General features: G+C 35.2%; 1 protein-coding gene across 5 annotated transcripts in view; it reads left to right on the top strand.

The window, feature by feature from the left end:
* Positions 1-27,364, top strand: part of FAM189A1 (family with sequence similarity 189 member A1) — a 103,720-nt gene that overhangs the window by 21,605 nt on the left and 54,751 nt on the right. For all 5 annotated transcript variants that reach the window (XR_004308571.1, XR_004308570.1, XM_015872522.2 and 2 more), the window contains exon 2: positions 19,381-19,437. Coding sequence is in view for 3 of the 5 variants with exons in the window: in XM_015872522.2 (XP_015728008.1) it covers positions 19,381-19,437 (57 nt within the window). In the remaining 2 variants the exon portion in view is untranslated. The remainder of the gene's footprint in view (positions 1-19,380; positions 19,438-27,364) is intronic.

Below are 27,364 nucleotides of genomic sequence, written 5' to 3'. Positions count from 1 at the left end.
AGGTAAGATGAAATAAAGCAGTCAAATGTGAATTATGAGAAAGTATTCAAACATGAGTGAGGGGTCTTCTTTTAGCACCAAATTTTTGTGGCGGTCTTCTCAAGAAGGATATCAGGATACAGATCAGGAACAGTTCTATATAACTACTGCTGGGATGAGTTATTGATTTATAAAGTTGTCTATTCTGAAATAGTTTAGAGAAAATACAGAATAGCTTGCTTATGACAACACAATAAAAACAGACTTTGACATGTGGTATTAGGTGCTCAAAGCACTTAAGAAAGTATTACAAGTTAGTTAAATTTTGCAGTATTACACTGAGACAACTCTTTGCTGAGTCAGTTGGAGAGAGCCTGAAGCATGTCACCTTAAGGTGATCTGTGTGAACGATAAACACTTTGGCTTTTCAGAACGGACAAGCCTACTGTTGGAAAAAATAAGAATACAAAACATCTCTTCAACTTTTTCCTTAGTGTTTTCTCCTTTCGATACTGTTTCATCTTTTCTTTGTGTCATTAGACCAGCCAGTACTTTAAGTGATGCTTGTAGTTATTGTCTCACTGTACTTAACCCCATGTATGCAGAAAAGTACATGGCATTATGGTCTGAGGTACTGCTTTGGCCAATGCAAAGTCACACCTAGTTTTCATGCTCTGTGTTGCTAAGGAGAATTTGTACTATCTGGGATCACGTTTACAGGGAGTAAAAAGGAAATTCTGAATAGTGTGGAGTGGGGAGGTACAGATAAAAGTTCCTTTGTGTGCTGAAATTCAAACATGATGGAGAATATACAGACTTCTTTTTTTCCAACACTGGGTAACAAAAATAGTGTCACTTGGAGAGTAATTTAATATGTTACTAGAAATTATTGAACAGAATTTAAAATAAAGATTCCCACCATTTTTTTTTCACCCCGATCTACACTCACAGTGACTGAATACTTCATATCAATCACTGCCTTTTGTTCCCAGCAGCACTATGATTCTTTAATTTTCAGTTTCCTGCTGCTTCTGTGTAGAGTGCTTCATGTACCAGAAACTGATTAATTGAGGATGTCTATGCCATCTTAAAGATCAAACTGAATTTCAGTTATATCTCTCTGCTTCTGTATATTCCCAGCTCTCTAACAAAAATGTCTTTGATTCCAAATTATTTTTGACAAAAGTGCATTTTATTTGGTCTCTGAAATTCTGATCTTGTTATCTAGGCTCGTCTTGCATCATGTGACTGATAAATATAGTGTTGGTAGACTGGCTTGGGATAACAAGGCTCTAAACCCATGCAGATATTGTCCATCCCTGATTTGGCTTCTCAACAGCAGCTCAAGTAGCTGAAACCAAAGTAGCACCAACGTGCTATTGTGTTGAGACTCATATGAGTTGTCTCCTGTCTTGTTTTTAAACTTTTCCACCGTCAAGAGCTGAAGGAATTTTTTTTTTTAATTGGTTTACAGATTGTTTGACGGTTGTTAGCTTTCATTCAGTCTGCACTGAGATGGTTTTCCATGTACTTGTCAGTATGCTGAATAAATATAAATAAGTTTAAAAGAGAAAAACTCTCAGGTAAATGTATTGGACGGGTTACTGGCATTTTGTCTCCCAGCTGTTACAGGTTCATGTTTCAGCTGGAATCTCCACTCTGTGTACTATAGTTTGGTTTTAACTCAGAAAGGATTATACAAGTAGTTGTATATAACTTGCCATGTGAGCAATGACTTTTTGATAAAATGACGAACTTCATTTTACTGGTGTACCTGAAAGTATGGTGTCCTCTGTTCTCAGTGGCTGTGTATGCTTTTCCTCCTCATTGACACATTACCACAAACGTTACATTACACCTTTATTATTATTAAATTATTTTATTATTATTATAAATTATAATAAATTGTTTTATTATTATTTAAATTATTCTAGTGGCTGATTTCTTTATAAAAAGAATATTGTTGTTGTGGATGAGTTCTCTTGCTACCCCACATGCTGCTCTTGTGATCCCTAAAGAACAGTTCTGATGCATTGATTCTGATGGAAATCAAGTTACTCTAAAATCAGTCAAACTGCGCTTACATAAAATACATAAAAGCATTATTTTTGTAGTGGAAAAGCTGGGATGTGGTGGGTTTTCCTTGAAAACATTTCTAAGATAATTTTTAAAAGCTTTGATTTACAAGTGGTAATATTACTTGATTGTATTGATGGCTTGAAGATTCATTTTATTTTCTTGTAAAATTAAATGAAAATGATAGATGTCTTGGGGACGTTTTGTAGTTGGAAATTATAATTGAGGAGTTTGTAATTCAAATTAAATACTATTGCTGCTTACTGAACATGAGAATGAAATATTACTGGGACTCACTGGGGAACTGAAACTCCTTGTGGTAACAGATATGGCTTGAGGGATTCTGGGGATCATTACTCCTAAATTATTGAATTTATTATTATTATTTTGTCTTATTATTTAATAAATATTCCTTATGGAACATAGATTGAACGTGCAAAAGAGAACTGTAATAACATTATGTAATGTTTTAGGAGTCTTTTTTTATAGTTAAACAGAACACTTATAGCTCCATATGTTATCCACAGGTATCTGTATATTTTGAATTTCTGGACATTGAAACACATTCAGTTCTGACCTATTCTTCTATTCCTTTTGAAATGTGAATAATTTGAAGGAAATTATCAAAAGTGAAGGAAATAATCCTTTAGTTTAACAAATCTTTATTCCCTATCCCTTCGTGAGATAACATTTTGATAGTTACATTCATCTGGAAGACATTGCTGTAATTTTCCTTCGATATTCTTGAAGATATACTGAGAGTGGAAGCCTCACTTATTTGTATATTTATGTAGAACGATGCTTCTGTAGAGGGAATATTTAGACTTCAGTTTCTTAGCAGCATATAGGAGAAGAAAGTTAAGAATTACAGAGGAAAGCTGGAAGGTAATCATTGTTCTGTGCATCCTGTGCACTCTGGTTGGTAGCAATGCTTTAAGGTCTTCCCAGATTGAAAGCTGGACTGAAAGCATGGAAATCTATTCCATTGCAGGAGCTGTCAGAAAACTAGATCAGCTAAAACAGGCTACACTTTATCTTGCATATTGTCTTGGGAAAAGTTGAGATGAGTTTCCTAGTGAAAAAGAAAGATTTTACTTCTGGCTAGATTTTAATTGCATTATGAAATTAAACAAGCTCCAAAGAGAATTGTTGTGGTTAGCCATTACCCAAGTAAATAACCTTCTTTTTGTATTTGCAGGCTTAGAGAGACTTTCTTAAAATAGTACTTCTAATGTCAATAGTGAGTATTCAAACTTTGTTATGAAAAAAAAACTTTCTTAGGATTTGAAAAAATATCAATGTAGCAAATTTACAAATATTAAAGAAACTATATCAAATTGTAGAATGTATTAGAACACTTAGAACTAATATTTGTTTGCTAATTGTATTTTATAGTAATACAGTTTCGGGTATTATTAAGGCATATGTAAAACTAAGAATCAGTTGTGTTTTTCTGCTGTTCTGCTGTGTTTCATGGTTGTTAAGAATGTTTGAGTTTTATAGTTGCTATCTTCTGTAATAATTTTTAGTAAACTAGTAATTTTTAGTAATCTCATTGGATGCTAAGTTATTTTGTTGCTTGTCTTCTTAAGTATTGGGAAAGCTAGTGAAATCCATTCATTGCTTAATTGAATCAATTTGATTCAAATATAGACAATTCAAGTATAGATGTTCACAGTCACAACTCTTACAGAAGTAGTCCCACGGGAATAAAACTTTGGTGGCAGCTGGACATTCAAGCTTAATATTAATCTTCACTTTCAGGCTTTGCCAGTAGCTGCAATGCCCAGCTTACTCTAACCTTCCCTTTAACTAATGAAAAGTTATACAGTGAAATGCTGATTAAAATACTTGGCAGTCAAGGATTTCAGCAGCACTGGATTGCTACTCACCAGTTCTTGTTGAGTTCTTTTATCTAGAATCCTGTTTGTTTACTTGCCATCTTTTTAAAACTGCTGTGTGAAGAATTAGTAAATCATGTTGCACTGCACATTTATGTGTATCTGTCTACAAATTCAATATTGTGCAGTTGATTTTGTGTGTATGTGGAGATGTAAAATGTCATTTAAAACTAACAAAAAAGGGCTTATATGGTGGGTGAATTGTGGACATAGGAGAAACAGTGGAATTTGGATCTTTGGTGGTGAACTACCAAAGATGTGGGCTTTTACCCTTTCAACTTTCTATCCTGTCCTGTTTCTTTTAGCCTTAAAATTGCATATGTTTTCTACTTCTCATTTGCAAGTGCTCTCTCTTTACCTTCAGTCTTCATTTCCCCTTAGTTTACATGAGATTCTTTTTGACTTCTGAGTCATTTGTTGACAACAATTTTTATTTTTTTTTTTTAACTTTTAATTCTCAGCTTATTCTTGCTCATTTGCTTCCTGACCCCCTCCCCATTGTCTGTCTAGTTGTTTACATTTGGACACTGTTTTGAACTAAGGCAAGTAGATAGAAGGATCGAAGGTACTGGTTGCATAGACTTCATTTTCACTTCTGCTGTCTATGTGTTCGACATAACTGCATGGCTGCAGCTCATTAATTTCTAACTCATAGCCATGGCACCTTTATGTTTACATGCTGAGCATACACATTATGTGTGAAGTTCTTATGTGTGTGTTCTGAGTGTCAGAGATTGGCCAATATCAGATTATGCTAGAGCATGTGAGAGACTAGGAGAGTTTCATCTCTGGAATTCTAGTCTAGGTCGTTGGTGTAATTTCAGATGTGTAAAGTCTGTTTTGAGCTGGGATCTGTTGGCTACTACATATAGAAAACCTTACTGAAATGTAAGCTGTGGAAATTTTAGGAAATTAGTCATCTTGTGTTTTCAGAATATTTAATAATGGAAGAGAAATAGCACAGACCATAAAATGTATAAAGACACTATTACTACAGCTTTAAAATAGGGAGCCCGCTTTTCAAAGGGGTTAGAGTTGATGATCTCTAGAGGTCCCTTCCAACCATACAACGCTGTGATTCTTTGATTTTGTGATTTACAGACTATCAGAATGCTATTCCCTGTCCTTCCCACCAGCTTGCTTGATATTTTTGCATTGTTTTATTGTGTTTTTTTAAATCAAACCCAAAATCTGCTAATTTTATTTTTAGATTGCCACAGTTCTGCCTTTCCTTTGGTTTTGCCATGGTATGTTTTCAGGAACACTACATAGGGTATAATGTATTACAGATTACCCTGTGGAGAATCTTTTTCCTAGTTAAGATATCATTATCTGTTATACCCACTGTCCAGATTCTTGAACCACTACATGCAGGTTACGTTCCTAGAACTCAATAGCAAGAGCTTGGGAGAATATTTGTTGATAGCACTGGAGTGTTAAGGCTGAATTTCTTCGAGCTGGCTGCAAGCTGGGAGTTTGAGGTCAACTCAGCATGTAAATTCCACTTAGCAGTTAGAGAAGTGTGCTTCAGTACGGCCCTTTGTCTTGAAAGGCCAATTCTGTCTGTTCAGTGCTTTTGATACCTGAAAACTTTGTCAGGATATGTATTGCCGTCATTGCTTTCCCATCAACTATATTGCTGTACACAAAGAAATGCCCTTGGACAGAGCACCTCTAATGAGTTTAATCTCTTAGCATTCTGCAGTTTAAAAGTAAAGATTTCTTTTCTGTGTTGGTAACTGTTGATAGTTATTTTTTTTTCCTCTAGTGAGAAAATACTTTTAGAAACAGATTTTACAATAGAAGTTGCCACCCCTTTCTGTTATAAACTTGACCTTATTAAGAGGAAGGGCATGTTTTGAAGAGACAGCTGATGCTTATCTCCTGGAATACCATCCTATTACATTTTTTTATTGGAGAGCTAATTGTCAAAAACATCTGATTTAGGAGTTTAAAAGTCTAAGTTACTTTTGAAATACAAGTTGAAGTTGTCAGAGTCTTATTAAAAATCTGAACATCTTATGTTACTGCCTTGCTTGACTTTTTTTTTTTGTACGCTGAATGTCTATGCATGTAAAATACAATGCTGTTAAGATTCCTTGCAAATAATTTTTAGTCAGCCTTTCTTATTTTCATTTTAGCCTGTTCTAATGAATAAAATGTTTAAAAACTGAAGTAGGGACATACTTTCTTCATACTTTCTTTTATGAAAGTCAGCATGTTACTCTTTTGTTGAGTCTGTGGTCGGCCAAGCTGCAGTAACACAAGCATTGGATGAGGGAATCGTACTGGGGTGAGAAATCAGAAATGAAGTTATTGTGATTTCTGAGGAGATACTTAAGGTGTTTTAAAATATCTATCACTGAGTTCTCAAGAGAGTTAAACAGTCACATTAGAATAGGGAAGTGAAAAAAGGTAGATGAAGCCATCCTAACCTAATCTAAATCATTTCTGTTCCTAGTTTGTCTGAGTCACTATTATGCTGATACAGATGCTGTTTCATTAAGGCAAAAAAAACCCACAAAAACAACCTTACAGGATGGGAAATTCTTGAAGCTCTGTTGATTTCATTGTGATTAAGGCATGTACACGCTAAGTATTTCTCCAGAAGAATTTATTACACTTCTAAATTATATGCAGGCTGCAAATATGACATGCAAGAATTTATTTGTGTTGTTTAAATAAGCTGAAGGTACATTTTATATTACAAGGAGAATGTAACACTGACCAGCCTAAAGCAGGTGTTTCCAACATGTGGCACAAGGCAGTGCCATATGCAGCCCAGCCTGCAGCCACTGTCTGTCCCATGCCATCATGGTGGCAGCTCTTCCCCACCAGTACGCAATCAGCATTTCATGGGCTGAAACCAGGACGTGGGGAGGGTACTGTGCAGTGCTACCACTGAATCATGTCCCCAAGTGCCCATCTGCATGTTTTTTAAGTACCTCAAGGGACCAAGAGTGTGCACATGGCTGCGACAGCTCTGGTTTGGGTAAGAACAAGACTGTCTATGGGATAGTTGTAATTTTATAATTATTTTTAATTTTATTTAAAAATAAATTTTAGCCCTGCTAGAAGCACTCTCGGGCCCCACACCTCTCTGCTCAGATGTCAGCGTCAGAGGGAATGGAACAAGTGATGCAATACCACTGGTGTGAGTGAAGGTGCCCTGGTGAAAGCTGATGGATACTGGCACTGAGACAGGGAAGACAGCACATTCTATGTACTGTTTGTCTCCCCACACATGATGATCCAGCATGGCTTCAGAGCTGATGCTGTGCACAAAGAGCTTCTGTCTAATGATTCTGCGCCCAAGTGTTTTGGTATTGTTTATGATAAATCATCAGTTGCTGTTCAGATGTGTGGTACTGTGCATCAGAAATCAATGTGAAGCTGTTGCACAATAAAAAGAACTCTGTGCTTCTAGGATTTTCTCTTTTCCCCGCTTCCCACTTACACACACAATGGCTGTGGGTTTTGATTTTGGGAGGTTGTGCTTTATTCAGTGCTTGTGCTAGCACTGCCCAAATACTTCATTTATTTAAAATTACTGAAATATTGTATTGCATGCTGCAGAAGTCTGTTGCAGGCTGACATCTAAAAAGCCTCTATTACAATTAGACTTGGATCATTTATTTATTGTTATAGCTACTATTTTTTCACCTGTTCTTAATATTTAGCTTAAGTTTTGGTGGCATGTAACATATCAGACTGCATCATAAGACAACGAAACTTCTGCAAAGCAGTTCTGGCGTTTTGAGCTCTAAGTGCATGTCAGCACGCTGCCAAAGAGCTTGATGCGAAAACAACTCTCAGCTAGATTTTTCCAATAATGTGCATTCTCTTCAGTGAGCTTGATGGCTTTCATCACAAAATGGAATGCCATAGCTCATTTTTCTTGCGGTGGCATTGTTGATGTTCAGGGGTGGTTTGACCATGTTGTTGGAATGATATACGCTGTTCTACTTCCAAGTTCTTTGTTGTTTCTTTCTAATTTGAAATAGATTTTCATAAAAGTCACAGGAGTTGTCACGCAATAGACTTCCTATGCTTTGTATTTAGCATGCCTAAAATAATGTATTTCAAGTCTTAAATAGTAATTAATCAGAACTAAGAATAGAATACTTGAGAGCGTTAGTTCTAAATGTCTTGCATCATTCTTCAGGCTGTTTGTGCCAGCATTGCAGTTTGCTATAGACAGGCTATGTCAGGAGGTGCAGTGGAACACCTTGCTGTGCTGCCCTCTGAGCAAGGAGCGGCTGCACAGCACCAGCTCCTGTGCCAGCACTGCCATTCTGTGGCACCCAGGGTGGAGAGGCCCAGGTGGAGGAATTGATCCCAGATCTTGTATGTTTGAGACAGTTTGATTTGGGAGTAGATGAAGAAGAACATTCTCAGTGTAGATATACCCAATCTAACCTTTGTCTTTTGTAAAGGTAAGGCTATGTATCTGTGCTGAGTGAGTTTCATGTCAGTGGGGTAGTGTGAAACTTGGTGTTGTATTCTATGGAAAAGAGATATTTTTACTTAATGAAGTAAGGACTAGTATACTAGATAGTCTTCCAGTGCTGTCAGTAAAAAGTACGCAGAAAACCAGAATGACTTGGATTGCTCTTGTGTTGTGCAGGTTAGTTTAGTTAAAAATAAATTAAAAAAAAATCTTTGCTCTTAGTGGAGCCATGTACTGTGTGATGGGTTTGCTTTTTTACAGCATAATTTTTCATATTCAGTAAGCGTGATATTAGGTCACATGCTATTTTTAGCATGGGATTTTTCAAAATGACAAACTGATGTTTTCATTCCCTGCAATTTTAATTGAAAGTGCATTTGCTGTGCCTTCAGAAAAACAATTAAATAATAAGTAATGAAATATTCTGTGGATACTTGCATGAAGTAAAACCCTGCATCTAGAATTTATTTTGCTGCACTGCTTTATGAAAGATGAGGGCTTCAGATGGCACAAAACCTTAGGCTGATCTTTTTATGATTTCTGAAATTAATTGCATTGTCTCTGCTGTAATCCTCTTCGTTCTGCCAGAGGTCAGGTGCTTCTTGTGGTCTTTACCTGAGGATTACTGTGACAGGTCTGATACGTCTATCTCCCAAACATCTTTGCATGTTACATGTCCTATGCTCAGGAGAAGTCTTAGTTGTGGTAATAGGAATGGGTGAACAGAAAAACCAAAAACCTTAAAGATTGACCAGTCACACAAAACTTTACCAACCATAAAGGTCAAATTTAACAAGTAGCTAAATTTGACCCTTCTCATCCTTCTCATCTTTCTTGATTAGCAATTTGGAGGAAACAGCCTAGTTACATATACAGTTGTGCTTGAGAACACACGCATGACTGTGAAATAGAAGGATTTTATTACTAAGTTGTTCTTAAGGGTTACTGGTAATTATCATTATTTATATATAACTATACATATATTATAAACATAAATATGCTAGTGTATTTGAAACAAACAGCTCATTATGATACTTGAAAGCAGGGAACATTAATGGAATGCACTGAGAATATTGTGTTTCTGGTTTCTCTCTGACTATTTCTACATGCACATGTACAGGGGAGGGAGGCATAAAAAGTGGAAAGGGAAAATGAAAAATATTTTCAGTGAGGCTGCTTTGAAAAGGAAGATGAAATGAAACTGCAGGTTGGAGTTGGTGTATTTCAGGAGACATTTCTATAGAGTTGAAAGGAACCTGCCAAATAGAGGAGGTGTAGGCAGCGTGCAGGGTGTTCTGAGGAAAAACTGAATTGGAAGATTGAGGTTTTGATCTTCAACCAATTAATGGGAGGTGAAAGTAATTTTTACTGCATTTCTTAAAGCATCTCTAGAAAGCAAGAGAGAAATAATGATGCCTTTTGCACAAGCGTTTTGATGACCTGGGAGGGTGTGTTTTCAATGGGCTGACGGAACATGGAACTTGTTGAAATCTGCACCTCCAGATACTCAATTCCAGTACCCTGCAAAGTTTGCTGTAGCTGTTGTAAAATGTATGAAGCTCAGTTTGAAGCAGAGGTGTCCCTGCTTTTTTATTTTTATTTTTTCCCACTCTAAAGCAGGGAAAGTGTCCAAGCATTTTTACAACCCAACCAAGCAGTGTAGCAGCTGACACAAATAGGAAATGTCTGGGCAGTCAGGCCACTGCATAGAGAGGTGTAGGTTTTTCATTACTGTCTTTAGGAGGTAGTTGAGGTACATTAGGCAGCATATGGAGGTGAGAGCTGAAGTGCTGCTGACTGGGAACTGTTAGTAAATATTGAGCATAAGGCTCTAAACCATTGGTTTTACATATTCTGTAGCTTTGAATGAATCCTTAAAAATATCGCTGCTCAGCCTATGTAGTTAGTCTGCACATAGAGGTTCGAAACACAAGGAGGTTGGTAATACTTAACACGTTAAGGTGTTTCCCTAGCTTCAGGGAGAGTGTGTGAATTTGTATTTTTAAATCATGTTATGCTGCAGTTGATTCTCTGTTATCCTGTCAGGGAGGAAGGTTTAAATACTGTATAGACATCATGCTAGTGTTCTTGCTACTACCATTGAAAGTATTTCATGCTTTGCTGTATTTTATGTAACAGCTTAACCTTGAGATGCGTGTTGAGTTCCTGATACTCAAAAAGACTTCTTATTGTTAATATGTAACTTAGTAGCAATTATAGTTGCTTTTTTTCCAAAAACAGAAATTTTAAGTTTGAACAAGAGAAATGCTGGGATTCAGATATACTTGCTCAGCTAATTAACACTAATAAGTTAACTTGATTAGACATTCTAAAATAGTGAGATCCTTTGAGACAAATAACTGAAGAAGTTTATGTTTGTAATTGGATATAATGTAAAACACGTGAAATCTGTCTTTATAACCCTCAGTGTGTTTGGAAGACATGATGATGTTAAACCTGTGCTTATATTAACTCATCCATCCTTCCTCTCCCTTTATATATTGATTGATTTATTTGGGCACATGCTATGTTTTTGAGTGTGGTGGCTACCAGGCTGTCATGGTTTCTGTCTGTTGTGTGTGTCTGTTCATCCTTAACATTCTTCTTATTGTTATTACACCTGAAGAATGACCCTGTGGCCAATCAGTAATAATGCTCATTAGAGTCCAAGGCTTATTACTTTTTGGTTAGCCTTCCTCCATGCACCCTTATGGCAGTGTGGTTAGAAACATAGGTTCACATGATCCAGGGAACCAGAGGACTAGAGTTTCATGTGTGCTAGAGATGTGTAGAAGCAAGTTTGTCTGTATTTGGAAGCTCTTCTGAGTATGAGGCAAAGAAAATACTGTTATTCTTGATGTTTAGATTGCTTTACAGTGCAGCTCAGGTTTCATCCCTAGAGGAATTGTGTCAGTAATTGAAAGAGCCATCTTCTCATTTCACTTATCTAAAGCAATTTCAGTCTTCATTCGTATAATTGTTGGCAGAGCCCACCAGCAAAAATCTGATTAGTGTTTTCCTAATGCTACTGGAAAACAACGTTTCTGGAATAATGTTCTGTACTGAGTTGATGATACAAGTCAAGATTGGTGTGAAAATAGATTCGGAAAATGCCTGAAGAAATTTATCACAATATTTTCTTTGTCACAGCAGCATAATGGATGTCATTATTCTCTTTGTAACTGAAACATAAAATGAGAATTTTGGAAGTGATGTCCTCATCACTGGGTAAGATCTTAGAAACTGCCTTTGTAGTGAAAAAAACATGGAATCTTTTCTTTGTTCGTTTTCAGGCCTTGAAGAAATTTTACTACAATAAAATTACAGAGAATGTAAAATCTACCAATATTTTTCAAAAGGAAATTCAGTAGAAGTTGTGTTTTTTTGGATGGCAGGTGTGGAAGGGAGGAGGTTTTTTGTTCTCACAGCAGTCATCATTGTTATCCGTTGTCTGGACTGCACATTAAAAGTCAAGGAGATATTCAGATGAGAAAGCACTGTGCAATGCATACATACAAATAATGGTCGATTTATAATTTCACTTATTATTGTTGTTGTTGTTATTTTTGTTCTCTGCACTTTAATTAAGCTTTGGGTTGCTACCTCAGTAGGACCTGCCTGCTTCAAAGGATCAATAAGCCATCTGGTGTTAATGTGAGCTGTTGTAGAGATGTTGGATTGCATGTATAGACAGACATTTATTCTTTTTTTTTCCAAGTCCATTATTTTAAAAATAATTAGTTATTTCTTCTTTCATTTTGAAAATCATTAGGCATATGGAGACTGGTTATGCAGAAGCAGTAGTGGTGGTGATATTCAATGGTAACAGTGCTCTGTGATTCATTCATAAGTCATTCTAGAGGATGGAGATCACACACTGTCTGTGGGGATCCTGATTTAAATGTTAAAAGGTTGTCCAAAACTGCAATTGTCACAAAAGCTTCTTAGGTACTCTCTTACATTATCTCAATGGATCTTATTTTGATTTCAAGCTTTCCAACTGTGAAATGGCATGAATTGAAGTAAGTCTTCAGTCCTCTGTTTGCTTCAGATTTGTTTATAGACCTAATAAATTTTAAAGCCTGAAGGACTACTTGCAAACTGCTTTGCTTCCTTTCAGTTTTTTATTCTGATGGCTGTCCACATTAAACTCATTAAATATATCATGGGGCATTTAAAATAGTGCAACTGTGTGTTCAGTGAATGTTTCAATAAAAATCAGATTAGAATTAAGATGTGTTATGAGTCCTTGATATATAATCTCTGTGTTTACCTAATCCCTGTCCACAGTTTTCCAATACAGTTTGCATTTTGTAGTAATGTTGAACGCAACATATGAGTTGCTTAGAAGAATAATAAATGCAGAGAATATAGACATTATGTTCATAATTGGAAAATATATTTCTGAATAATACATCTGTCTGCTTCCAGACCTTGGTTTTCTCTTTATTTGGAAGGAGTAAATATTTTTTTATCTTTTTTTCTACATATTAGCTAGTGAGTGTACTGCAATTTTATAATCTTTGTTTATTCAGTAAATAAACTATAGATGTGAAACAAGCGGGTTTTGATGGGTATGGAGTATATTTCACAGGAAAAGAAAAATGAAACAACGAAGAGCTGGAGCTTAAAATGAGATCAAAATTGCATGCTCTGAATGCATTCAGGTAGCTGTGTCAATATGTAGGTAATCTTACTGTCCTGTTCATGTGGGCCACCAAGGGATTTTCTCTGCTCCTGTTTCCATGGTAATTAGAATTAGATTAGTTTTAGGTTCACAGTGGGCAAATGAGATGAAGCTGTGGTGCAGTATTTGTTAGTCTGGAACATATTGAGTGTTTTTAGAAATTAGCTCAAAGCAACGCTGAAATGGTTGCTATTGTTTTAGTTGTATTTATCATGCACAGTAAAGATCTTCTGCTTCAGAGTATGCTATCTGGTGGTATTTGTGTTCCTTGTTTTCACTGTTCTGTAGTCTTTAAAGGAGAGTGGTGCATGGATTCTAGTGATAAAATGCGTGCTAAAGAGGGAATTTGCATAAGTGCACAACTATCTATATTGACTGTTTTCAAGAATCTTTAGTCTGTGACTGATTTTTTTCTTTTTTTAAATTTTTAATTTTTTTTTTTTTTTAAAGCATTATGCACGTGTGGCAGTATGGTGTGATTTTTAGCAGTATCTACTGTTTATGACAACTTTTTTTGAAAGGCCATTCCAAAATCATTCTGCTGTTCTGCAGTTTTCAGAAATGTATGCGTGTATGTATATGCATATAGAAATGTATGAGTGATTATTTTCTTCTGATAATTTTTAATACATTTCCACCACCCTCATCCCAAGGACTTCTTTATCTTTGCTTCTTTCTAAGAATAATATTTCTGGTAGATGATTTTAGGAGTAAATACCTCCTCTTAGCTAAGTCCCAAGCTGTTCCAGATCTCTGTCCTATAACTTGTATTTCACTTACCATCATTTTACTTGAATGGATCACAGTTGCTGCAGTGAATGCTCCTGGTAGTAATGTGTCACTTCTGAAGCCTTGGAGAATGTGGTATTTGTGACTTAGCCCCTATAATTCCATAACTTATCCCTTTTGAAAAGATTGAAATGTGTCAATCATTAGAAAATTCTTTTTAGCATCTAGCTGAAATTTCTTCTAGTATGAATGAAAGTCAATTATTTCTTGTTCAACACTTAATATACTTGAAAAGTAGTTGACTGTTCTCTTCTGATCTATCTTGTATATTTTTGTAACTTACTGTATTCCATCTCAGTCTCCTATGCAATCAGTGTGCTTTAACACCTTGTAGCCTATTCTTTAAAAAGATGTAATCAAAACAGGAGTTCCATTCCAAATGTGAGGAATGTCTGCAGAGTGACGACAAAATGACGTTTTAAAGTACATATCTTTATTTTGCATAAGACATCCCTGTCAAAACTAAGTTTTAGCCCTAAGGTCTCTGATTTTTTCAGAGAAAATAAATAGAAAATAGGAAAACTCTACTAAGTGTTTAAAAAATGTTAGGAGATAATGATACAGAAACTTACAATAACTTAGAAAGTTTGTTCTTTGTGCTCCACTTCCAGCACAGCACATTAAATGCATTAACAGTATATTAACATACCCTTGGATTTACTGTGAAATGTTGGTACTGATGTTTGATGTCCTTAATGTCTTATAAGGAAAAGAGAAAATGGAATCTGAGTCTCAGAAAGTGTTAAGTCCCAAAACTGTGAAGAGGAGTGACTTATGGTTCCTTAACTGCGTCTGAACTCATGTTATTAAGATCAATTAAAGGTGACTGACAGCTGTATACACTTTTCCTCATTTGTAAAAGTATTCCCTTCTTTGACACCTCTTACGTTACTATTCTGCATACCAGCTTGACAAATTAAATTTTAAAGTTAAGCCTTTCTTCAAGTGTGACAAGTAATATTTTTGCAATCTAGTTTTGTAATCTAGATGTAGATGAAAATTGATGACTTTTGTTGTAATTGTGCCTGCTTCATGTTCTTCCAAATACTGGCTTCTTCACAGTGGCACATTGAGGGATAAGAGACAAATGGGCATCAGTTGAAACAGAAGAGTTTTAGACTGCTTATGTGGAGAAAGAAATTCCCCCATGTGGATAGAGATTGTATTGGCAGGTCCTGGAGTAGACATTCAGACAGTCTGTATGCTTTCACATACAGGTTCACAAAACATGCATTTTTGTAAAGGTGTATGTATACATCTGTAACATCTATCTATGGCCCTTGTTATATTTATTGGAAATCACAGACAAATAATTAATTCAAATTTCTCTTACGTACTTCAGTCTAGAGTTGTTTAGGTTGGAAAAAACAATTTAGATAATAAAGTCTCACCATTAGCCTAGCACTACCAAATAACTAAACCATGCCCCTGAGTGCCACATCCTCACATCTTTTGAATACCTCTAGGGATGTAGACTTCCTCACCTCCCTAGGCAGCCTGCTCCAATGCCTTTCCAGCCTTTCTGTGAAGGAATTCTTTCCAATGTCCAATCTAAACCCTGGCGTAGTTTGAGGTCATTTCATTTCTACCTGTCACCTGAGAAAACTAACATCATCACTGCAGCCTCCTTCTAGGTAGGTGTGGAAAGTGGTGAGCTCTCCCTTCAACCTTCACCAGACCAGACAACTCCAGTTCCCTTGGCTGTTCCTCATATGTTTCATTTTCTAGCCCCATCTCCATCTTTGTTTCTGTTTTCCTATTGTGGCTCAGGATCTATCCTATAGTGAGGGGCCCTAAACTAAACACAGTTTCCAGGGTGCATTACATTGTGTAAAATCGTGTTTATTTTTCATAGCTCCTTTAAAAACAGAGTTCTGGCTTTTTATTTTAAAATATTAAATCTGTTCATTAAATCATGGATGTTTATGTATTTTTAAATATAATTAGATTGCCCCCAGTGTTTTCTTTATATCCAGTGCTATGCTGCATAATTTTGGCGTATTGTTTTAAAAATACTTTCATTTGTTTGTAGGTAAAGCTTTTTTTTTAATGAGCCTTTTGAATGAAGAAAACCACAGCACATTCTTTGCTGTTTCAGTATTCTCCTCAGTTGTTGTACTTTGTCCCATAATTAGTTCCTTTGAAACTCCATTAAGCTCTGCTTCTGCAGTTATGCCTTAATTTACTTTGGTTGCGACATTGCCTATTCTAAGTCACCTGGAAGCACTTATATATTTTCTTATGGTATGAAGCTAGCTGTTATTCTGCAAAATAAAGTGATTGTAGTTTTATTGATTATACCTAACTTGTTAGACAAGTGTTTCCATTTTAATTTCAGTTGTTACTAGAGCTCATTGACGCAGTTGGGATTGGCTTCTTCTTCATCACCCTTGCAGGAATGCTCAGTGCTTTTAGTAGCTTAGTTAATGTCTCTAAACTAAACATTGTGATATTTCTCTCTCTTTTTTCTCTCTCTAAAAATAGTTTATTTCAACGTATTTGAACTGGTGTACATTTGAATTGACACATTATATGCATTTTGACCTGTACTTTGGGAGGAAATGAAGAAGCTGTTGATTCTGTTTATTCCAGCAATTTAGGAGCTAAAGATAGCAAATAATGGAAATTGAGGTAATGTCTGGTATTTTAGAAGAAGGCTGAGGGGGAGTTTCCTTCAGTTTTTATGAAGAATATGTATGCTTATTTTACTGGTAACCAAATCTGTTGCCTGTAGAATTTGTTCGGAGTTTACGAGCTGAGGAACTCTTAAAGTTGCAGAACACGAGCAGATGACTTGGCATATGGCGTATTATCCTCAGCAAGAAACTAGAAATAAGGATAGGTAACAGAGCTTTGAGTTTTCTGCAGCTAATGTGCTGTATGTTGGAAAAGCGTTGCAAGATATCAAGTTGTACTTAGAAAAAAGAGAATTTGTTTTATTGAACAAATCAATGCTGAAACATCAGTAATTTTACTGTTCCATAAATTAACCTTGATAGTGTTTCATGGTATTCAGTGTGGTTTAAATTGAATTAATGTTTATATAAATATAATTTTTTTGTAGTCCAAAGAAAATGTTTAAAAGGAGGGTACCATAAAAAGAATTATGTGCAAATAACCATGGTGGAGGTAAAGACTTATAAAAACAGTGGTGTAAGATGTATCATCTGAACTGTCCCATATTCAAAGTCAGAGCTGTCTGAAAATGCTGGAAAACAAACTGTTATGGGCTTTTATTTTTTTCTTCCCCTTCCCCGTTGGTTTAAATCTGTCTTTTGAAATTCATGTCCTAGAAAGTAATTTTACTTTCTGTGTTTGTCCTGCCTCTGTATGTGCATATTAAAATAAATGCATTTTCTCTGTGCGTGAGCACAACTTGCATTAATGACAATGGAGTTTTTATATGTATGTTGAAAGGCGTTTGTACCTAATGTATGGGCATTTCTAATACTGCAGAAGTCAGGTCTGATATATTTTGTTTATTTTTTGCTCTGTAAATCAACACCATTGTTATAGCGAGCAGGTACACACAGCTGTAGGAATATGCAAAACCTGGCAAATGTAAGCTTTTGAACAAAATTTTAGTAGTTCGATTATATAATTATGATGCAATTGGGCATTTTCACTGTAGCTCAGCAGATAGAAGTTAGGTCCAAGACATTAGATAATGTTACATGTGGGTTATGAAATCAAACCCATTGTCAAAGTTTAAGACCAATTTACTTTTTGGTTAAGACAGGGAGGAGGTTACATGGCAAATGAAAGAGGATTTGATAGTGTTATGTACCTAGTGTACTAAATTACTTTGACTTGTAACCCAACTTGGTGACTGAGAAATACTGATTTATTGAGTATTTTACATATCAACACAAACTCTATATTGGAAGGCTGTTTTTTGTTTTTCCTAAAGGATTTTCTGTAATAACATTGCAGTTTCAGCTGTTCCATTTGTTTATTTAAGAGCATGCTGCTGTCTAGCCTCAAGTAGAGCTAGATAACCCTGTCATTTTACCTTCTTGAGTGCAGCTTCACATTACATGATTATCAGCCAGAGACAGTTGCTATACAGCAGTCATAGGCAAATGCATCTATGTGAGCAAATTAAATTAACTTGAGAAATGGAACTCTGATTTTCTCTGCCTTGGTCAGCATCCAGAATTATGATGCATAATACAATGCTATAAGATATGCTGTAGAATACAAACCACATGTTTCTGTATGGAGACCATTTGCATAGTCATTAGATATCCATATCCTGGTTTTGGCTCACTTTTGCTATGCTTTCTATTTCTTCTCGCCAGTTCAATTTGTACTTGGATTCAGAACTAACATTGTAGTCTTACTATGAAACCTTATCTGAAGTTTTTCCATAGATGCTAGATATCAAAAGATGCATCTTTCAGCATGTCTTCCTGAATAATGTTTTCAACTGCAGTAGCTGTGGATTTCATCGGGTTGCGTGTAATATGTTACAGTAAAATGCCCTCAGACCAGATGTAGTGAGAGCTTAAACTGGGCACTCCACCACACACCTTCTCTGCAGAACAACGGATCTTCCTTCCATATTCAAACCAAGCATCAGCAGACAGTTTTATTTCAAGTCTGGTTTACCAGCAAGACTGCATAGTGTTGCTTTTCTAGATGATAAATACAGATGCTTTTTAAACTATTATGCTCTACTGTTATTATACGTGAAGGATTGCTAGTAGAGCATGATACAGTGAGAATGGTGACTTTGTGACATTTGAATTTCAGCCAGCTTCAAATACCATGTCATGGGAAACAGTATTTATTAGCTCCTGGTCTTTCACCCCTTTGAATATCAAAGGTCTATAGAGAGCAGTAATGATACTACAGCTTACTATAAGCAATTGCAAGAAGATTTAATAATTACTGTATCAGCTTAGCTAAGTATAAGAGTTACTGTTAGTCAGACAGGGTAAATGACACTGCAGAGTCATGAAATAAGTACATTCCCTGGATTTTATTTACACTGAGGTTTATTATTTTTTTTAATTAAATGTCCTAATGGGAAGATTTCCTGATGTCTTTTTTTTCCCCACCCCTGTTATATTTTACTCTTTCTGTTTTTACTGTAGCTGTGATGAAATACTAACAAAATTAATGATTTCCACATCTTGACTCCCCTTCTTGTGTGTTTCTCTGAGCTGATTTTTGTGGATGCTGAGAGACCATGTGAAAATTTACCCTAAGCATTTTTTCTCTGTTTTTTACTGTATCTGGGACTTGTTTGAAGACCTATTGTATTCTAACAGAACTAATTGGATTTGACAGTTGGATTGAAGAACAGATTAACAGTGTCTTCTGTTTAATTCTTAGAATAAAATGAAAACATTATCTTTATAGCAGATAGTTTCCAGATAGACTCTAGAAACATGTCATGACTGAAATTCACCTTAGTACGTACCATTATAATTATTTTTAATAATGTAATTGTAAAACCCATGTCTCTGGTGACTCTGCTCTCTTTGTTTCAGGTGCTGCTGTCAGGACTGATTGGTGTTGTTTCGTGGAAGAGACCTCTTTCACTTGTGGTGAGTGCTGGCAGGACTGCAATCAGTTGTGTTATACAGACTTTGTATAAGTAGTCCAAAGGATTCTGCATAAGTAACTGCTAGATGTTTTGACTTTATTTTGACCTGTGCCTATCAAGAGTAGGTTTTGGTGTCTGGCTACTTTGAAATGTTATACATTGACTTTAGTAAGGGCTTTGATGGCCTACTGTGGATCGTGTGGCATCCCATTGTACTTTTGGTTGATTATGAGTTCCAGACTGGTAAACTGGATAGAGCACCTATATACTACTGCAGTTTGTGTATTTGCTAATATAATGTAACATTATATATGCCTCCAAACTACTATAAATGAAAAAAAGGTTTTAAATCATTTTGTTTTTTCCACTCATTAAGTAATAGTTATTAATTATGATCTTTATTTCATTCTGTAAACTGAATGCCTAGTTTCAGTTATTCTTATGTACCACATTGAGTTTGAATGAAGATGCATCTAAAATGTATGAAATGATACTAATTTTGCTTGTATGATTTAGGAAATAATTAAGACCTCACTATTGTTAGATTTGAAAAATATTTGTTAGTCTTTTCTAAAGCAGACAGCAATCTGAGCATAATAATTGTTACTGTTTATCAGTTAAATTTCTTCTCAAGTACAGATTCTCACTAAGTGGGAAAAGGAATTATATGTGTGCAGTATGTTCCTTAAGGGGATACAAAGACTAATTTGGGGAAAATTATTTTATTTGATAAGAATGAATAAAACTAGGCTTTTTGCCTATGTGATTTTAGAATGCAATACAGTGCTAAAATTCCCAAATAGTGATAGCTAGGTATGTATTGAGTGCTGTGGTATGTTATGTATTTCTAGTATGTATGTGTTATAGAAATTGGAACAGTTGGAAGAAATAAAATATGGTAAAGTTTTGGTTAATGTTTGACAAGAACATGCACGCTCTGATAAAAATTAACTAATGTTGTTATTAATAGACATATGATTGATTGCCACTTGAAGTAATTCACATGCTTGTAAAGTCTTACAGTGAAACACCAATTAAAATGAACTGAATAATTTGATGTAGTTAAATGTTAACCCTTAAGTTAATGAATTCATTAACAGACATTTATAGTTTCATTTGCTGCTTACTCTTACATTTTGAAATATAAAATATAAATATAAAATATTCTTTCAATTGGAATACATTAAAATTGTATTTCCTTATTGTGTGTGGATGTAAGATTAGTCTATGGACAACTCTCTATCCCAATACTAAGGTTAATGCTTCTTAAAATATACTTTAATGTCTTTACTACGATTATTTTCTAGTGCATTTACACATTTTCTTTGTAAATATCACATGAACAGACATTTCTATATATAAGCATTATTGTAGTAGGATAATCATTGCATTACTCTGATAACCTGAGTGGATGTAGTACGTGATTGAAGTCTTCCTTTTAACACTCAATGTGCATAATTCGTGCAGAAATAAACTTAGAAGAACTTGAGGTATGCATTTATACATTGAAAAAATTCTCAGTATGATTAGGGTGTAAATTAGGATTACAAAAGTTTTTCATTCCACACAAATAAAAATTACAGGTCTTTTATTTTTCACTTCTTGTATTTTCTGCATTGAACACTGATTCATTGTTACTTGCCTTCCTTTGACTGCAGTACAGTTTAAGACTGCATTTAAGGGAAAATAAGAACCTTGTAATATTTCAGCAAATGTTTTTCAGTTCCCAGCTGTCACTTCTCACTCAGATAAGTATGGAGACTTACAGTTTTAACTTAATTCTAAAACCTATTGCCTATACATTATGCTGCTTTTTACTACATCTTTCTAGATAAATATTTCATGAAATGGATTGTTGCTGACCATGAACTTCATTCTTTTCCATATTATTCTTATTTTTCAAATATATTTGTTATAATATCGTGATAAGTTTTCCCATCAATCTATCTTAATATGTATATCTTATGTGTGTATATATTCACATGTGTATATATATATATATATATATATATGTAAATGTTCCTGAGTATAATAGACATTAAAGTACTTGTATTATTGTTTTGTCTTACTCATACTTAGTCTTGGAGAGACTCTGGTATTCATTGTGTTTAAACAAATATGGATATCTAGTACTGCTTTTATGTTGCTGTTACAACTAGACACTGATAGAATTTGGCTTGATAATTTAAATAGAAGATCTAATGAATCATAAACATTTCGATAAACATGCATTTTTAAAGAAAGGTCATGTTCATGTGTGAAATCTTAAATGGCTGAAGGGCATGAATTGGTGATTAGTAGATATGTTGCAAACTGGACTATGGTTTGAATTAATGGATATTAATGAAACACGCCTCCATATTCAAAAATTTATTAATATATTAAAAAATAATAGTGAAATTAGAATTGCTTAGTCTGTCAGTAGTGGTCTGCATGCATCTTTACATGTAACTTAATTCTGACTTACCTAGAATGACATGGCAGAGAATTCTTTTTAACCAGTTATTTGTATAGCAAAAAAAAAAGGATATTCCAAATTCCTGTCTGTTCTTTGTCTGAAAAACAATTTTCAGCTACATTATATATTCTGTGAGATTCATGTAGTTCACTTAGAAATAAAAATTAATTTATGCTTCATATGCTGATGCTAACACAGCTTCAATTAATGTATTAGCACAAAGCAGTACTAGATTGAAATCAATGTTTTTTAAATGTTTAGATGATGATGTTAATACGAGTCCAGGAAGTAAATATGGCCTTTGACAAAATGTTCATGTGTAATGTAGCAGCTTGTTGTTTTTTTTTCTCTTCCCATACCATTGGAAGTTGTTTTACTTGGAATTAATATTTGGAAATCTAGATTAATTACTACTTTTGTGATTTGCTTATGAAAATTCCTATGTTTTGGCATTTTATTTTGTTTTTGGCATTTTAATGTTAAATTTCAAAGTTAGTTGCAGACTTAGCTTTCAAGGCTTGCTTTAGTCCGGCTAAAGATATATATGAATTGCTGGAGTAGTAAATCTTTCTCTGATACTGAAATTGTATTTCAGTAACTTACCTAAAAAAATATAGAAATGGATACTTTTGTGTTCAAAGTAATATAAAATAATAAAGATTCTATTCTTGGTGGTCTTCTATGTAATGCAGAGGAAGCTGTGGTGAAAAGTGGAAGTAAATAACAATTTACGTAGAATTGCTGTTTATTTTCGGGTGCTTCGAAATGGAAACTATAGGCCTGTAATCTTGAAAGAGGCTTAATTTTCTGTACTTCTAGGGGAAAAAAAAACAATTGGCTTTTGGTCTACCTGCTGGTTTGAGAAGAGGGAGAAGCAAAAACAATTTAAACAAAGAATAAAAAGTACTTGCATAGGAAACCATGATCAGCATCTTCTGCTGTTTTGTTTGTGTTTTTGCTGTTTGTTTATATTCCCCCTAAGACTGTAAATTCTTTCTTCTCTAGTAGAAAGATGAAAACAATTGATAGAAATCCCTGCTCCCACTGCCATTTTATTGGAATGTGACAGAAAAAGAATGACTAAAATGGAAATGACCCAGTAAAACTGTGGGCTGGGAGAAAGCGAAACAAAACTTGAGATGAAAACAGAGGCAGTGAATTCAAGATGTCTTTGTAAACTGGAGGAGAACAGGTGTCACAGAGTGAAGCATCTATTTGAATGAAGATTTGGTGTCCCTTTTCACTGCTGAGCATTTCATATGACCTCTGCTTGCCTGGATCTGTCTGTCCTACCCTTTCTGCAGAGGCTTCCTGTTCGTGGGCCCAGCTGCCACCAGCCTCACCCTAGTTGGAATCTGGACTGCTCTCTGGGACATTGGTAGAATTTTAAAACACTCTAAGACAGCTTTTCCTGAAGAGCAGACAAAGCCTGCTGGGACTAACACTTAACTCTTCTAAACAAGCACATCTCTGTTACCCTTAAGCAGCAGTCCCTTCTGCCATGTCAGCAGTTAATGCTAGCACAATACCTTGGCAATAGGGAACTGTCACAATTCCAGCATCATTGCTGCTGCTTAAACAAAGGGTATGGTGTGGGTGTGTTACATTTGCCTCTCTTCGGTCCATCAGTAATTCCCCTGTTCTCACACACTTTCTAAATATATCTGCTAATGGTTCTTCCATCTCATTTGCTTTTTCATTTAGAAATGTAGGCTGCAGCCCATCTGGTCCTGGACTTTTTGGCAGCTTTTGCACATTTCTAATTTCTTCAGTTCTTTCTTGGCATGAGCCTTATTTCCTCCAGTATTTCTTCCTCCTTGGGAAATTAATCTCTGCTTCTGACATCTGCCTCACTTCCCCCATAAGCAACAGAGAAGCAAATTTATTTCATTTTATTTTTAGGGATATATCTCTGTTTGCACTTTTTAGGCATTTTTAGTCTCCCTTGTTGGTCACTTTTTGTTGATATGCAGGAAATGTCACAATATTTACCCTTGCTTCTTAAATAACTATTCCTCAGGCTTGACTAGTTTTTCCACACTATAGATATTTTAGTCCCTTCCCTGTTCTTAATTTTACCATATGTAGCTTCTTATCACGTGGTCATAAGGAGAGAGAAAATTAACTACTTTTAAATCCTTGGAGTCCGTTATACCCTTATAGTTGTATCTTTTAGATGTAATTGTAATTAAATGCATTTCTGAAGATAAGTAAGAAGTGCTTGTTGAGCTGTATCAGCAAAAGAAAATTTGGGATATTTCATAGACCAGATACAGGTATTGTCACGTTAGAAGGCTGGAAAATGATGTGATCATTTTACAGAGAACAAAATTAGGCACTAGTAAAAAAGTATCTTCTCTGTCCAGAGGGAGTAAGCAACAAAAATGGTGCTTTCAAAGTATGCCAGAGCTTTTTCTCCCTGTATGCTTGTAGCAGTACAGCACAAATTGACTTCTACCTGCAGTAGTATATTATAAAGAGGCCCATGGAAAAGCTAAGGTTCTCTAAGCTTCTGTAATTTATGGTTTGTGTATGACAGGGAGATAGATGTGAGCAGTACAGACAGAAGATCCGGTGTAGTCCCTCAGTGCTTTTACCTGTGGGTTTACACATTTTTCTCATTGTCAATTTCAATAGCACTGTAGTACTTGAAAGCGGATTAAGGGGAAAAAGCAGTAGTCTTCTGGCTTATTTTGGTCTCTATTCAGCTCATGTGTTTGATCATCAGGCAAACATGTCCATTAATACTATTTTTGTATTTATTCTTGTAGAACAATGTTATTTAAAAAAAGAGCATATCCACTTATTTTTGTTTGTTTCTATTTGAGTTGAAGATGAATTAAGAGAGCACATTAGCTTTAGGCTGATATTCTTAATGAAAATTCAGCCCATTACAATAGTTCAGTGACTTTATTCTGTTTGAGGAGACCTGTATTTTACAGTAGTACAACAATGTGACAACAGCATATACATGATTTGAGTTTATTTATAAGCACAGAGATAAATATATTGTGAAGTTACTGCATTTCCTGATCTCTTTCCCTTCTTCCCTAACCAACGCAGTACAGAATCACTGCTTGTATTTGATTGGAAAACCGAAAGATTGGCTCTGTGTCAAGAGGCCTGGTTTTCTATGGTTCTTGTTCAGATGGTATAGAAAACAGCAAAGACCTGGCTGCTTACTTTCTGCTGAAATTGTCCTCGTGGATACAATGATAAAGAAGAAATGTTATCGTTTTTCTAACAGTGAAGTAAGCAGTAGGGACCAGCCTAGATGTTGGTCTCCTTTTGTTGTTCTTGCTGCCCTGATAAATTTCTACTTGCATGGGATGGAGGAACAGAAACTTAAGGCATGCTGAGTAGAGAAATGCATATAGGCCTTCTTCCCCAGTGGCGAAAGTAGAAGCGTTCTGGTGTAGCAGCCTTCACTGATACCACATAACTGTTTGTTAATGAGGATAATTACATATGAATAAGTAATTGCTATTAATATTTTGGAAAAGACAGATGCAAAATATCTGTGTATTTGAACTTCACAACCAGCTTCTCTCTAATTACGCTGCTGTCGGGGGGGCTGCTTGCATGGCCTTTTGATGCCTGTCCTTGTCAGCAAGACAGCGTGAGCTTTTATTTCCTCAGGGCATTGTGCTACAGATGTTATGGAAGGTTAATTTACACACTGCAACATCTTGCTGGGACTTTTATTTGTTCTGAAGGTGAATTGTTGTGGCAATGTGACAGTTGCAAAAGTAATATACTGTATAAATGGAGGAGTCTGTTAATGCAGTTCACTCTCATGTAGATTTACTGAAAAATTACTGCAATATAAATCCATTATTTTTAATGTATTGATTTCAGGTTACTGATCTAGCTAGCTCTTCCATTTACATATGTAACATTTTGTTGTAAACAAAACTAATGTAGAAAAAGTTGTTTTCTAATTGAACTGTGGATAATTGTGATGGAAAATGTTTGAGATTATCTATTTTATTAGGTAATATAAAAATGTAATTAATGTAATTATTTCTTTGTCAGATAATATGTTGAAAGGAGATATGTCTGAAGTTTTAAATCTGGTTGATATGGTCAAAATTCTATTAAAAATGAATTATGTTTTTAGGTGCTTTTGATCACAGAGGATACATGTAGAGGCAAGTATGTGTGAAACCTGCAGCATAACTCTGCAGCTCACTGAGCTGGGGAAGGAAGGGGGGGGGACACAAGAGGAGCAGACTATTGTGAGGATGTGAAACACAACAAAAACATTTTCTAGGTACCAAACTGAATTAAAATACATCTATATGCAGATGTTTGTTGTGCTGTTGATAATGGTAGGGAGATGTCAAAATTATCTGTTTGGACTAAGTTTTTAATTTTCCATTTTCCAATGAAAACATCTACTTCAGAAATCTGTGGAAAACAGCAAAAAATGAGTAGATGCTAAATTATCTAGCTTTGACAAATTTGTTTAATCAGTTTATGAGCCAAGAGCATTAGAACTTTATTACTAAATCAGAACTCCTGGTATACTTCCCTAAAAAATATTAAAAAAAAACACAGTGAATTGGTACCTCTGTAATATAGCATCACAGAAATAACTAACGCATAGTGTTGATGTGTAGAATGTGATAGTGCTAAACTCACTTGTGTTGCAGTCCTTTAGCCATCATGATGTATGGAAAAAACCTGTATTGCCTATCTACCTATCTAAATTGCCTTCACTGCTAGTGAGTTTCTTGCGGTCATTGAATGGTACACTCTCATTATAAGATATCAGAGGGGATTAGTTTCGATTCTATCAGATATTTCCCTTTATGTGTCCCTGTCTGTGCAGGGACAAGGTCACATTTTTGATTCTGGAGATCTTCAAAAGCTATAGAAGCAGCTATTGAATCCCTACCTTTATTGTTATATACTACTGTGCAATGCCACAGGAGGAAACTGAACTACTTGTCCTTAAGTACGTTTTGTTTTTCATTATGCAAATCCTGCTGGAAGTGCACAGTGCCTTGTTCTGCTCATGCACCATGCTCTTGGTGGCAGCTTTCAGATGATTAGTTTAAAGATGGGATGTCCTGACTCTTGGTCGGAGCCTGAGTAGTGGGCGACCATACCTTTTTCTTATAATTTAATGACAATAGCATTTATTATAACCTCCAATAATGTATTTTTTTTAATTAGTAGCATATAGTAATTTTTTTCATACACACATCAAATAAATAAAAAAAAAAAAGGAAAATATTTGCCAGTAACAGTTAATAAATTAATTGAACTATAAGTTTATGTGGATAGAAACAAGTCAGTAAGGCCTTTAACATGGTCAATTAAAGTTGTTCATTCTAAATTTAATTTTAGGAGTCTTCATCTGGAAAGTATTTAGCTTTGAAAGTATAAATATAAGTCAGACAGCCTCATTAGACCAAGTCAAAAGGAATTGTATCTATGGGAAATGTAATTCAATTTGGTAATG

Source organism: Coturnix japonica, chromosome 10 (genome assembly GCF_001577835.2).
Source record: "Coturnix japonica isolate 7356 chromosome 10, Coturnix japonica 2.1, whole genome shotgun sequence".
Lineage (NCBI taxonomy): Eukaryota > Metazoa > Chordata > Aves > Galliformes > Phasianidae > Coturnix > Coturnix japonica.
Note: the sequence above shows the minus strand (reverse complement) of the source record. Positions and strands in the feature narration are given on the sequence as shown.